General features: G+C 31.6%; 1 protein-coding gene and 1 non-coding gene across 2 annotated transcripts; one reads left to right on the forward strand and one right to left on the reverse strand.

The window, feature by feature from the left end:
• Positions 1-5,734: 5,734 nt before the first annotated feature.
• LOC110897525 lies at positions 5,735-8,632 on the forward strand. The gene is made up of 6 exons (XR_004881864.1): positions 5,735-5,994; positions 6,088-6,351; positions 6,448-6,851; positions 6,959-7,042; positions 7,144-8,026; positions 8,119-8,632. It is a non-coding gene; the product is annotated as an uncharacterized LOC110897525 (transcript).
• An 857-nt stretch (positions 8,633-9,489) lies between these two features.
• On the reverse strand, positions 9,490-13,865 carry LOC110897532. The gene is made up of 5 exons (XM_022144291.2): positions 13,684-13,865; positions 12,624-13,588; positions 11,235-12,452; positions 10,194-11,151; positions 9,490-10,138 (listed from the first exon to the last, which is right to left on the reverse strand). The coding sequence occupies exons 1-5, from the start codon at positions 13,863-13,865 to the stop codon at positions 9,490-9,492; spliced, it is 3,972 nt and encodes a 1,323-aa protein (XP_021999983.2).
• Between the last annotated feature and the right edge of the window lie 1,419 nt (positions 13,866-15,284).

A 15,284-nucleotide genomic window follows, 5' to 3' on the forward strand; every position in this document is an offset into this window, starting at 1 on the left:
CATGCATTTAACAATCTTAATCTCATATAATTTTTTTATATATAATATATAAAATATTATACTCAGAGAGATTTGATCCATTATTCATAATAGCTATAATAAAACATATTTTTTTATCCCAATCCTGCCACCAGTAGGAATAAAATTATCGAACACTTGTAACAGAAGCCAATTTTGAAAATGAACAAGGTGGGTACGAATAACAAAAAACAATAATAACCTAAAATTGACGTTAAAGAATTCACAGAAATCATGTAAGCAAGATTCATATTTTATGGATGTATGATCATAAAGAAAAGGGTCCGTATCAATTACCTGATTCGTGATTGAAGTTTGAGCAGATCAGTTGTGATTTCATCTCTTACAACTCCGCAGTGGTTAACAAATCTGTTCTTGATTCCAGTGGATACACTTGCGATGGTTGTCTTGTTCCATTATTTCGTAAACACAGCAGGCGATTTGGTTTTATTCAATGGATTCAAAGTGAAACGAAAAACAAAAAGCAATGAGCGAACTCGTGCTGATAACGTGATAAAAACCAAAGGGAAATAGAGATAAACTGAATTCACACCTTTCATTCTATTCAATATTACAATATATAGATAAAGAAAACTGTAAACCCTAAAGCCCATAAGTAATGGGTTGGGCCTAAAATGTCTGCTTTATAACAAAATCTAATATCTAATAAATTATTAATATCCTTTGTTTTAGACCCTTTGTTTTTTAATTATTAATAATATTACCCAAAACTTTTATAATTTTGCAATTTAAACCCTTTGTTTTTTTACTTATTAATCAAAAGTTTTTCATCTTTTCCAATTTAACCCCAACTCTATTTAATTTTCAATTTTGTTCCACCATACTTTTCATCATTCCCAAGCTTTCCGTTTCGTTCTAAATTTTGTGAGTTAACGCATCGCAACGTGCGTGAGGGGTTCAACATTTTTCATATATTTTTCCCGTTTGGCCTGTCAAAACACATCTATTTTTCTCCGTCTGACATGTTCGTCGCAACGCACGGGTCTTGGATTAACTTAGTTATTTTTTCTATGTTTTAAGTTTCGATTTAATTTCTCTGTAACGAGTGTGCGTAATTCAAAGATTTTACATCTGCTTTTTGCTCGGCTTTATTTTTTTTTTCCCGTTTTTGTTTATTTTGTTTTTACGAATTTTCCAGTGTTGGTGATCGCTGATAATGGTATAGCACTGATACTACTTGAGACAGTTTTACGACAACCGCTGCAACGCAGGGACTTAATACTAGTATGATAAGTATCAACATATTCGGTCGGTTTCAAAGACATATTCTATCAATTGTAAGCTAATCGTTGAATTAATTTAATTTCAATGGAACCTTTCTTTTGACTTTAAGCACGTGACTTTTCAATTCTAAACCATGAATACGTGACTATAAGTGGGATATTGGCGACCAAATAATTGGAATGGGCAAAAGCTAGAAACTAGTTATAAAAATAATGTTTATATATTTCGTTGACAAAGATATTTAATCACATATCGAAATAATTATATTGGTAAACACGTACTAAACGTATATTGAAAACTATTAGTTACATAATTGAAAGGTGATCTAGTAATTAGTATTATAATCATCATATTCGATACTTATATCAAAACGCCATTCTTAGGTAAAAAAAATTTAACATAACATGTACATGTAAAACGGGTGCTATTTTAGTAAATCATACTATACATAGTTTTGATATAAAGTGCCTGAATAACGATTAGAGTATTAGACCATGCGTCGTTGTTTAACATAACGCCTCGTCATGTCACTGACACGTAGACAATAGGCTTCAACTAACACACCTTTAACGCCTGGATTTAACGCCCCGGGCGGTGTGCTCATCCGTTAAACACCAATGTGGCCCGAGGCGTAAATCCACAGCATTGAGCATTCAACAGTTATTCATTCTATATTTGGAATTTTACACAAAAAAAAAAGAAAAAAAAAAATCATGTGCCCAAACACCTTGGTCGGGTCAAGGGGGTGGGCTTTAATGAGTCTTATAGGTGCAACGCCTCTAGAAAAAAAAAAAATATTATTGTGTTTATAAAGAACCTTATTATATGTCTATACCGGTGGTATCACAACTTATGTGTTTATAAAGAACCTTATTATGTCTATACCGGCGGTATCACAACTTATGTAGAACTTGAATGAATTGCAAGTAACATAGAGTCATAGGAACTATTGTTTTGGATGTCAATTGTTGGGTTGAATTGATAAACCGGATATAGCTCATATATTTATTCGTGTTAAAGAAATCAACTATTATCGAACACGACTAATCTATTAAACGAGTTAGATAATTCTCATGAATTATTTTTTTTATTACCACACCAAGATGAGTGAGCGAACAAAACTAGCTTTGATTTGGGTTTATTATATTTTTAAAGTGTAAATTTACTACGTATACATTTACGTGGAGGGGAATAGTTTTGTTTGGTTATTGGCCAAAAATGGCGGCCAGTAACATGGTTTTCTTTTCTTTTTTTTTTTTTTAGTTTAGCATATGATAGTTATCTATAACTAAAAACGGGAGATGGAGAAAAGTGTCAAGCACTTGTCTACCACTTCTTCATTTGTTCTGTCAAATTATAATTTTATTCTTAGGATAAAATTACGATTTTGCCCTCAACTAAAAATTAGGATTTTACTCCCAGTTCAAAATAAAATAATGTTTTTGCCCCCAGTTATAGTCCTGCCAAATTATGATATTATCCCCAGTTTAAAATTACGATTTCGCCCTCAACTCAAAATATAATTTTGTTTTTGCCCCAGATAAAAATACGATTTTGTCTTACTTAAAAATTACGATTTTACCCCCTCCCCCCATTAATTGACACAACAAAACCAATGGTCGGCGGGAATAGAGATTCCCTTTAATTGGAGGAAAGTGGCGGTTAGGGGAATAGTGTCAGGCACCTGCCTGACACTTACCTATTGGCCTAATTAATTTATGTTTTATCTCCCCTTTAAAATTACGATTTTGTCATCAGTTTAAAACTACGTATTTACCTTCAGTTAAAAATAAATTTAAGCTTTTGCTGTCAGATAAAATTTCCAATTTTGCACTCGGTTAAAAATTACGGTCTTGTCCGTTTAAATTAAAGTTTTGCCATTAGTTTCAAATGGGGGAATTATGCCAGGAGCTGCCTGGCATACCCTCATTGGACCAACCAGTTCATTATTTTATATTCACTTTAAAATGACGTTTTCTAACCCAACTCAAAATAAAATTATGCTTTTGCCCTTAGCTCAAAATTACGATTTTGCCCTCGGTTTAAAATTACGATTTTGGCTGCTACGCAAAAATACGTTTTTTGCCCCCCAGTTAAAACTAAAAATATGTTTTCCCTTGCTAAAAGTTACGATTTTGCCCTCTGTTAAAAATTATCATTTTGCCTTGAGCTCAAAATTACGGTCTTGTCTTTACCAAAAAAAAAAAATTACGGTCTTGTCATCGTTTTAGTTTTTCTTTTCTAGCAAAACTATATAACTGTTTTTTTAATTGGTTGAGAATTATTCGGCCATCGCATCGCAACGTGGGCGGAGAAACAACTAGTTAGGCAATAAAACTTAACACTTTGAAAAATACATACAAATTCAAAAAGCAGCCAAAGTCATTCAAGGTGTTTTAAAATTATACATTAATATTAATATTAATATATATATCAACTAGCCTATATCCCGTGTGACACACGGGTTTAAAAAATACAATTAATAACCTATTATTCAATATGATCTTTTATATCTTAACAATCAAAATAACATCTAAGAGCATTGACATTGGTGCCTTCATCTTCATTTATATAATTTAATATAAAATTTATTTTTCTCTAAATTATCTTTAGTTTTAAATAACCTATCACGTCCATCTCTATATCTATATCTTTATCTAACTCACAAACACTAATTCTATTAGTTATTTCTCTTTCCTACACACTCACAACAAAAAATATAGTTTATTGTATTTTTCTTCTCTTTAACCGTACACTCTCATCACACTAAAACTTTTTAACTTTTACTTTTCAAACCATATGGATAAAGCTTTACTCAACCCTATTTTGGGAAGTTGGACTTCAAGTTCCCAACATAGGGTTTAGTGAAACTCTAGCCATATTATTTGGAAAGTAAAAGTAAAAAAACCAAATATTATATATTTGCAAAAGAAATTTTTTTATATGATGTCTTTATTATAAATTATAACACTTGTTTTTTTTTTTTTTGGTGGGAGAAACATAAAAAAAGGATCACATTATATGTGGGTGGGTTTTATTTTTTTGGATGATCCAAAGTTGAAACAGATCCAAACACTTCAACACTACCAACAGTCACAAAAATTAAAAACACACCAGACTACTACTCGCTTCCCCCTAGGGTTCTTCAACACTCCACTCGCTTCCCCCTAGGGTTCTTCAACACTCCCACACTCTCACTTCTCTCTGCGTTTCGTATCTTCAACATCCAGACAAACCCTATAATCTCTGAATTCCGCATCTTCTTCAACATCCACAGACGCGATTTCACGATTTCACTCACGAAAAGGTTATACACTAACAGTTATCAGAAATCACAGCATTCGGTAAAAAATTTTTGAACTTATTTCTTGCTTTTTCACAGATTTCGTAGTTTTATTTGTTTAATAATGTTAAATAATGAGAATCTAAGTGTCGGAAAACAAAATAACGATGACCAGAAGTTCAATCGTTTGTGTTTCATTTTTTTTCTTGACTTGTTTTTCTATCTAAGTAATGTTTACATTATGTTTCGTTTTTCATTAAACCCTAAAACGTTGATACTGATCAAACCCTAAATGTTTTGTTAGTGCTAGTTGATTTTCATTTTAAACCCTAAAACAGAGATTTTGATTGTTTGTGCTTGATTAATGCCCTGGTTATTTAGAATTTTGACACTTTTTGGTATTTGATATAAGATTTCTGGTGATAATGATGGTTTTTAGGGCTATGATTGATAATGGTGATGTTTTTATGCTAAATTTTCATCGTGATGTTTCTATGAACTGTTATATGAATCTTCAAGGTCGTTGTTGATTTTCTTTACTTCAAACCATAAAACGGAGATTTTGATATATGTTCTTTCAAACCTTTAAGTTATGCTTTAGTGTGGTAATTGAAAATTCTTACGAGTGATCATTGTGAATTAGATTGCACAAACTGTATATGAGTGTTTTTACACTGTTTTGGGTCAAAAATCTTATACGGTTTGAGTAAAAATGATAGACTTTTTTGGGTTAAAATGTTGCTGGTGAAAGTTTGCTAATGTAAGAGGCTCTTCTTAAAGTGGTTTCCATGTTGTTTTGATGTTCATAGTTGAAGGTACTCACTCACTTTAACTGTTATTGCATTCATTAGATACCCACCGGATTTCGTATGTTTTTTATATGAATGCTATAAAAATCCTTGTAAAAATTCCTTATTATTTCAGTGTTCTATTTTATATTCAAGTTCTGCATATGCTAGTGTATTTACCTTCCTAATTGTAAGTATCTATTTCATTCTGTGCAGATATGGATTCAACAAAAAACGCTCATTCATTCCTAGCATTTCTTGATAAAGAAGAGCCTATCTTAATGGTAATTTTTTTTTTAATTTCGTTGCCCTGTTATATGAATATTTGAGGTTATAATTTGACATGTTTGTTTTTGCTTTATTAGGAGATACCAAGTGATTTTGCAAAAAATCTGTGGGGCGAAAAAATACCATATTATAAAGCTGTTGAAATAAGAGATGGTGAAAAACTGAGAAAGATGCGTATTAGAAAAAAAAAATGATGGGTCGGTGTTTACAGATGGGTGGATGTTGTTAGTTAAAGAACATCAATTGAAATACAAAGATGGGGTACTGATCACAGCAGTTGGGAAGTTGAAGTTTGAAGTTTTGTGTTTTAAAGATTTGGTATGTCAGAACTCGTATATTACAGCACAAATTGAATCAGAACTTGGAATGTGTGTAAGTGAATTCATATTAGTTCAGTACTCATTTTCAACAAATTTTTAATTTTTTGAAATTGTATAGTAATAATTTGTTCAATTTCTTTTATAGGTAATGCCAGATAAATTTTATCATGACTTTTACGGCAACAATTTCAAAGGTGGAATGGCGAAGGTTTATTTTGGAGAAAGATTTTGGAACGTAAGACTGGAAGGAGGCTCGGACGGTGGTTATTTCAAGGATGGATGGCGTAAGGTGGTTGAAGAGGTCCCTATAGACAATGATTATTTCTTGGTTTTTACCAGCCTGGATTTAGTAAGCTTTGATGTTTCCGTATTCGATCCTGACACCGGAACAGAAGTTTTTCTAAAAAAGGTTGACTGGTTGTTTTAAAAGTATATATCGAAACATATTAATTAAAACTGTTAATAATTATACTGATTTTTGTCTGAGGTTTTTTAAATTTTCTAGTCTACTGCGGATGATGATATGATAGTTGAACAAAAGTTGCCGGCTGATGTGTGTGAAGATGATCTGGAAGGAAATAAAAAATATGTAAGTATTCAGCTTGTTCATTTTGAAAGTGTTTTATATGTTTAACAATTTTTAATATATTTATTTGAATTATTATTTAACTTTTACGTATTCATGCTTTATTAGACAAAGATAACTCCAAAAGTGTTTTATATGTTTAACATTAATGAATTTATTTATTTGAATTATTATTAAACTTTTACATAATCATGTTTTGGTAAGAAAGAATGAAAATCCAAAACATTCTTTATTTATTTGAATTATTATTTAACTTTTACATATTCATATTTATTGTTTTTATTGTGAAGGTTAAAGGCAAGTCCAAGGTATATGAAACTCAGGTATTTAAAACCAAAAATGAATACCGCTCAAGTCATTTATCGTTATATATTTCATAGTAACATGTTTATTTAAAAGTTGTTACTGATTTGCGTTACTTTTGATACAGACACAACGAAATCTTCGGAGCAGAATTAAAAGGGTTGATGCAGCAGCAAGCACTGGTTCTCCGGTCTTGAAATCCACAGACCTGGTAGAAAACCAAATTGTAAATTTTTTGACATTTACGGTTTATATTTTATAGTAACAAATTTTTATAAAAGTTATTAATTATTTGTGTTACTTTTGGTACAGACAAAACGAAATCTTCGAAGCAGAATTAAAAAGGTTGATGAAGCGCCAATGACGGGTTCTCCAGTCTTGAAATCCACAAACCTGGTACAACAACAAATTGTAACTTTTTTTGACATTTTTTATTGTTTACATAGTTCATATATCTTAATTATGTAGTGGCTTTCGTTCAATATGGTTTCTGCAATAAATGGGTTTGGGTTTAAATTGTTTGCTAATAATATAGCCGCTATTTGTTTGGTTATAATATAGGCGTTATTTCTTAATTGATAAAATAGTGGTTTGTTCATTTCTTTTTGGTGATAATACATGCTTTATTTGTTTCATGATAATATAGTCATTTGTTCATTTGGTTTCGTGATAATATAGGTGTAATTCGCTTCATGATAATATAGTCATTTGCTCATTTTGGTTTGATGATAACTTAGGAATTATGTGTTTCATAATAATATAGCTGATAGTATTGTTTTGCATGATAATATAGTCTCAGGTTCCTTTCGTGATAAAATTGTTTTTAGTGATAATAGAGTGTCGTGTAGGGGTGTTCAAAATTAGTGGAGGAAGTTGTAAACATCCTAAGAACGAAGTAGTACTTTTATTTGTCTCATTTTTATTTGTGTGTGTTTAGGAAATCGGATATCCGAACTTCGGATAGCCGAAATTTCGGATACGGATTCGGATAGTGATATTGACTATCCGAAAAATTCGGATATCCGGTTTTGAACACTCGTGTTTGTTTCGTGATAATATATAATCTCTATAATATATATCTAGAATATGTTCTAGTTAATTCAATTATGTTCAGACGAAGCGCAAGAAGACACTTCAAAAAGTTAACCCACAATCACCGGTTTTGAACTTCACAAGATTTGCGGAACACAGAATTGTAAGATTTTATAGATTTTTTTGTGTTTCTTTGTTCAACTTTTTATCCAAAGGCTATATTTAATGATGACTGTAATATGTTGTGCTTTTCAGCGACTACCAGCAAAAATGTCATCTGTGTTGGACTTATCTCCTGTTCATCTCAAAGAAGTCAGTGTTCAAAACCTGACAGGTGAAGTCAAGAACATCATGACCAGATCGGAAAAACACCGCAAAGGGTTCCGGTATGCATTTGTTGGATGGTCGAATTACTTGAAGGCTTGGAACATCAAAATTGGAGCAGAACTGTTTTTTGAGTTCAACAACTCAAGCAAGGTCTTGACATTGACAAAGGTTGTGGAGAAGCGTGGTGTTAAGAAGAAGAAATTGCGTGCATGACTCGGAAGTCTGCTTGTGGTTGTGGTGGTTTTTATAAACAATATATATGCTACTTTCTTTTGTTGGGCTTTAGAGTCCTAGTTGGTCTAGAAAAACTTGGGGCTAAATTAGACAGCTTTTGGTTTATTTTGGGTTGGGCTTTTATGTAAATCAAGGTTAACAGGTAGTCAGGTACATGCATGGTTGGTTGTTATTTTTGGGTAGAATAACTTGACTAATTTTGATATTATGTCTTACGTTTAATGGTAATACACAGTTGACGTGTGACGCACGGGTTTAAAAAATACAATTAATAACCTATTATTCAATATCATGTTTTATATCTTAACAATCAAAATAACATCTAAGAGCATTGACATTGATGCCTTCAAGTTCATTTATATAATTTAATCAAAAAATTTATTTTTCTCTAAATTATCTTAAGTTTTAAAAAACCTATCACGTCCATCTCTATATGTATATCTTTATCTAACTCACAAACACTAATTTTATTATTTATTTCTCTTTCCTACACACTCACAACAAAAAATATAGTGGATGGATATGAGCCTCTAAATATACAGGTTTACTTTAACGTCTTCGCAAATTCTCTATTATAGAGATATCAATGTAATGGTATTTTTGTTGTTTCCTCTATTTCTTTACGTATGATTAATTATCGTTCGCATCCTTCTATACTTTGATTATCTAAATTATTATTACCATATGTAAGAAATTTAAAATATAAATGTATAAGAGGTCTTTAAAATTAAATAGATGAAAAGTAATTATTTTGATATAACACAATTATAATTTAATAAATAAATACGTATATATGACTAAATAAGTTATATATAAAAAAAACACAACTTATACAATGTTAATACATATGATATAAATAAAATGTTACATTAAATTTAAATTACATCTGAATTTTTATATATACTACTAAAGTTGTCATTATATTACATTTTAAACAATGGCAATAAATGAAAATAAGGATAATAATATTCATACAATATACTAACGTGTCTGACTTAAACTAAACATAAAGCGACATACACGTACACTTCACTGTTACTGAACACATGATATTTTAAATTTACATTACAAATTTCTAAAAACTTCTTTGTATACGACATTTGAGGTTGTATCAGAAAGATTTCCATCACTATCTAGAATAACAATTTTGAGGCCATCTCGTCGGGTAACTCTTGATAATGCAACATACAATTGACCATGTGTGAAAACTGGGTTTTTCAAAAACAAACCAACTCTAGAGAGTGATTGTCCTTGACTTTTGTTTATGGTCATTGCAAAAGATACCGCAAGTGGAAATTGTCTTCTTTGTAACTTAATGTGAAGTTTTTTGTCTGTAGGTATCAACGTAATTCTAGGAATATAATGACGATCTCCAATGTGACTTCCAGAGATAATCTCTACCTGTATAACACGTTTACCCAAAGAGACCACCTTTAATCTTGTTCCGTTACACAAACCACTTTTTTGGTCAATATTTCTAAGAAGCATGACCGGAACACCTACCTTGAAAACTAACCTATGATTCGGCAAACCAGAAGCTTTAATTCCATTAAGAATATCCGGGGAGCATAATGTATCATCTAAATTCTCATTAACCATTTCTGTTGGACAGATACTATCTGAGCTTAAATATTCCTTCTCAACTCCCGGAAAAAGTGACAGCATACGATCGTTAATTTCTTGAACAACATCATTTGTTGGAGCTAGAATGGCTCTGATGGAAGTAATTTTGTTCATTGAAATTATATATAAGAGAAGGATATACAAACTCGATTAACTCTGAAATGGGATCAGACGAATGTTTGATGAGAAGATCTTCGGGTATTTGTAAATTTGCATTGCCGTCATTCACACCACCGACATTACCTTCCCCTATATCCAAAAGCCAGTTTGCAAAGTTGGTAGTTTCTTGTATTTCAGATGGATCATTTGAGGTACTCAACCTCAAATTTTTGGTCAATTTTAGGACTTTGCAAGTTCTCCAAATATAAGAAGAACTTAAAGAAGCATTTACAATTTGTTGTCTGCTTCCTCCTGGCACCACAGGTAGTATTTGTCGGAAGTCTCCTCCAAAAACTATAACTTTCCCACCAAATGGTAATTCTAATGATGCTCCAGATACAGATCTAAAAAGGTCTTTTAACGATCTGTCCAAAGCTTCAAATCCATGTTTATGTACCATTGGTGCTTCGTCCCAAATAATAAGTGATGTTTCTTGTAATAAACGTGCAAGATCGCTATCTGGCTTAATGAAACAAAAAGAATCCTCATCTAAATTGATAGGAATGTGGAGCCGGGAGTGAGCAGTCCTCCCTCCTGATAGCAAAAGAGATGCAATTCCACTGGAAGCCACACTTAAAACAATTTTCCCTTCAGATCTTATAGATGCACATAAAGTCTTCCAAAGATATATTTTTCCAGTTCCACTGTAACCATAAACAAAAAAAACCCCTCCTTTGTTGTTATCCACCGCTGTGATGATTTCTTCATATATAACCCGTTGTTCATGAGTTAATGAAGAGAAAAGGTTACGAAACTCTTCAGCTAATATCTCCTTGTCGTAAGCCAACTCTTCACTAAGTAAAAGATTGTTTGCGGAAGATATACAATCATGATTAGGAAAAGGCATACTGGAATACCTTTTAAGAGTGGAATTATTTCGAAGTAAAAACTTTTGGATCTCAAACAATGTTAGGTTCTTAAGTTGATCTTCGTTAAGTACTAAACCTGTCAAATAATGAAATTAACGTCTAAATTATATATTACATTAACTTAAACATTTATATAAAATCTATTGTAATGGAAAATACCTGGATGTTTTAAAATACGACGTTGCTTGTAGAGAATGTCATCTGATAAGTAAGTGAAAGTTTTTTCCCACACAAATTCAGGTCTAGACATACTCTCGGACATTAACATTGTACAAAACAAACTTCTTAAATAATAACCCGATTCGGTGAAACTGGCTTCTATAATTGCTTCAACATATTCATTGTCATCATCCAAAAGGTCATATGCATAACATGCATCTCTAAAAGTAGGATACTCAACATCATTTACGGTTCTAATATCCTCAAAATTTCTTGGACCTTTCACCTTGTTCAACAAAATCCTCAAATAATAAGCTTCCCCGACTGAAGGAGAAACCGAATGAATTCTGCCAATTGAAAACCCTCTTTTCCTTGGTTTCCACTTACGTTTGTTGCTCTTCCAGACAAATTTTGTTGGGAATTCGACATAAGTAAGTTGACGTGCGGCTGGGTATTTTTGATTACAAAGAAACCACTGTAAAAACATTGAAGCATTCACTGACGGTTTATCTAACACATCTTCTATTTCTTCAAATTCTTCATAGATAACATGTTGTTGTCCTGGAAGATGAAAAGGAAGCCTAATGACAGAAGGATTCCTATAATGTATATCATAAGAAAAAATCCGCCAAGACGCTTCACAAGCAGATATGTATCTACAACTATAGTAGTCTTTGATTTCATCAACCGTCTTTTCTTGATCATTTGCTTCTTTACTTGGTACAAAACAAATTGATGCCCTATCATGACCTTTGTTTATATATTTAAACAAATATTTTATTGATCCGGCCTGATTGCACCACTCGACATTGATGGGTGCTTGATATCTTTGTAACAGAATTTTGTTGTATGGCACAACACTGCGGTTATCTAACTTGACATCTGACTTCTCAATAAAAACACCATTGTTACGTCTTTTATAAACGGGAAAACCATCACCATCTATGCATGTAGATTCACGGAATTTTTTGGGATAATTTTTTGAACACTTTCCGTCAATCATGCAGGGACAATTCATATTTTCAACACCACAAGGACCATGAATCATGAACTCACTTACAAGAAAATATAACTCTGGTTCTTTGTCTTTGTCAGGTATTTCGGCAGAAATGAATGGATCGATATAATCAACGGTTGGAAGTTTGTGGTCGGCATGCATAAATAAGCACAAATGAGCATGAGGCAAGCCGCGCTTTTGAAACTCCACCGTATATACAACTAAAAATAGAAAAAAACAAATTTTAAATTGTGTATTATATTTACTTTTTAATGTTTCCTACCGTTTACTAACTAAATACGCATATATAACATAGTTTATAGTTTATTTATTATAAATGTCGAAAAAAAGGTAGAAACGTTTGAAGACAAAAACAAAAAAATTTAAAATACCTGCTTGAAGCTTTCCCAGAATTGCATTATCCCTTAAGTCTTTAATGATGGAATCCAACTTGATTTTAAATAACCTACATAAAATATCAGGCCTATCTTCCGGGTTAAGAGTCGTGTCCTTATGAAACCTCTTCACTTCAGGCCATTTTGGGTTACATGTGATTGTTATGAAAAAATCAGGATATCCATACCATTTACAAAGGGACATGGCATCTAAATAATTTTGAAACATGTACCGTGCACTACCAGTAAAAGACGAAGGTAATATAACACGCTGACCGATTTTAGAGACATCACTTTTGCCTTGTTCTTTAACGGAACATAAATTCTCAAAAGTCTCGCATCTTAATTTCTTTTGTTGAGTACGTATGTATAAGAGCCTTTCGCTTTCAATCATAGTATACGCATCAACCAAAAATTGTTGAAAAAGCCTTCTGGAATTAAGAACCAAAGAAAACGTATTCAATCTGTCTTGGATTCTATAGCAAAAGTATTCTCTCATTGTGCACGTATGTCTTTTACTGGTGGTTGAAGTAGAAACATCACTGCTGGTTGAAGTAGAAACATCACGATGAAGGATATCAATTCTATAACCATCATCACCGTACACAAAAAGTAGGGGATATTGAAGAGCTAAATAAGAAGGATGTAGTTCACTAATACGCTCGAGATAACCTTGTTTACTCTTCACAATAATATCTCTAGGTTCAAACAAAGTGTCAATATCTCCAACTATTAAAGCAGCAACTTCAGAAGCAGTTGGCAAGTTATATGTCCTACCATCTTGATTCCTTTTTGCAATAAGGCGTATCTTTAGATTCTCACAAGGATTTCTTTGAAAACAATCTCGCGCCATTCTGTAAGACTTAACCAACTGATTGTGTGAATCTAACATTGCCTTCAATTCTGTAATAATTTCAAAATCCAAATTTTCGGTACTTGAGGTGGAGTCTTTTTTGCTTTGCCTAATTAAAAAAATTAAAATATAAAGTAAATAAGGATTGATAAAAAAAGATATTTTTGGAATATGAAATTTTGAAATATTACATAAAAAACATACCCTAAAACAAATTGTATGTTTGCAACCTCATTCTCAGTATCATATATATATAACTGAGAAAATTTAGGCTTGGATCCATTCGTTGGTATAAGACTTCCAATACTATGATAATTTTCACCACTAAGTCTGAATACATACGGAGATTTACCATTGTTAATGGAGTTATCTACTTTTCCACCCATGGAAGTAAAAGAAAACATTGAGTTGTAACGACGAATGTTTTTCAAAAAATGAATGCTTTTTGAGTCCGAAGAAGTATAAAGACTTTTATAATCAGAGGGCGGGGGCTTGAAATCGGGAAGTTTGACTTTGCTGTAACCACAACAGAGAGAAAAACTTGATTTAGTCTTTCTTTGATAACTTCTTAAGACTTCATCTTTCCATAATTTTGCATGACATGTTTCACATATATGACTCTGATCACCATGATCCAAGTAATCTGTTAATTGTAAAGTTTAATTTTAGTAGTATATAATTATAACATAGTATTGTTAAATTGAAAAGAATAAATTTAAAAAGCTTTGTAAATGGAATATTACCTTTTGATATGCCACAAAATATATTGGTTATAAATTCTCCGGCAAAATGGAGTTTTTCTCGATAATTGTTCAAGGAAGATAATTGAATATTCTTATTTGACGTATAAGTACCTGAAAAAGGAATTCGTATTTAACAATTGTGAATATATATATATATATATATATATATATATATATATGTTAACTACTGATAATAATTTGAATTTAGAGTTTGAAAATATAAATAAGTAAGTAACATACTTTGTGGTAATTTGATAGATGCTTGTGTACTTGACCTTTGAAAGTTTACTGATGGAGATTTAATTGCTTGTTTTTGCCTATCACGATATTGTTTCCTGATGCTCCGACAAAACTTTGGGCTACTATAATCATCATTGGTGATTGAAGCTGTGAAAGATAGAATGTTGTATACAAAGAGAAAAAGTAAATGGAAATATGTACTTTTTTATTAAATGCAAAACAGGAAAATTAATAATTTATATACCATTAGTAATATCTGATAGCATAGGTGTAAAATAGATATTGGAAGAATGAACAGTGGTATGTTGATTTGGATTTGATTGATAAGGAATAACAACTTCCTTCACATAAGGGACAGTTCTATTAATTGGTGAATTGTTATAACTGAATTGGATATTTGATGAAGAAGTACCTGCCAAACATATGACAACTATTAATAATAATTTGAATTAGTATTTTGTAATTAGAAAAATGAGACTACCATACTTTGACAAAATGTGAGACAGGGTTGTGTACTTGAAATTGGAATGTTTGGTGATGTAGAATTCATGACTTTTTTTTTGCTATCCAGATATTGTTTCCGGATGCGCCGATTAAACTTCGGGCTAGTATAATCATTATTGGGGATTGAAGCTGTGAAACAAAAAATGTGGATAACAAAGACAAAAACATAATGAAAATATGTAGTTTTTAAAGAATTGATTATAAATAAATATGTACCATTTGTAACATCTGATAGCAATGGTGTATAATAGATATTTGAAGCAGTGTCAGTGGTATGTGTGTTTGGAATTGATTGATAAGTATTGACGACTTCGTTCC

The sequence above is a fragment of the Helianthus annuus genome, chromosome 2 (assembly GCF_002127325.2).
Source record: "Helianthus annuus cultivar XRQ/B chromosome 2, HanXRQr2.0-SUNRISE, whole genome shotgun sequence".
Taxonomy (NCBI): domain Eukaryota; kingdom Viridiplantae; phylum Streptophyta; class Magnoliopsida; order Asterales; family Asteraceae; genus Helianthus; species Helianthus annuus.

What these genes read in the sequence shown, in the direction of transcription:
- LOC110897532 (XM_022144291.2), bottom strand. Translation starts at nt 13,865, where the DNA reads ATGGGTGGAAAAGTAGATAACTCCATTAACAATGGTAAATCTCCGTAT. An exon ending in AACATACAATTTGTTTTAGG is followed by an intron (nt 13,589 to 13,683) that starts GTATGTTTTTTA and finishes TTTTTTAATTAG; the next exon opens with GCAAAGCAAAAAAGACTCCA. An exon ending in TCGTATTTTAAAACATCCAG is followed by an intron (nt 11,152 to 11,234) that starts GTATTTTCCATT and finishes ATTATTTGACAG; the next exon opens with GTTTAGTACTTAACGAAGAT.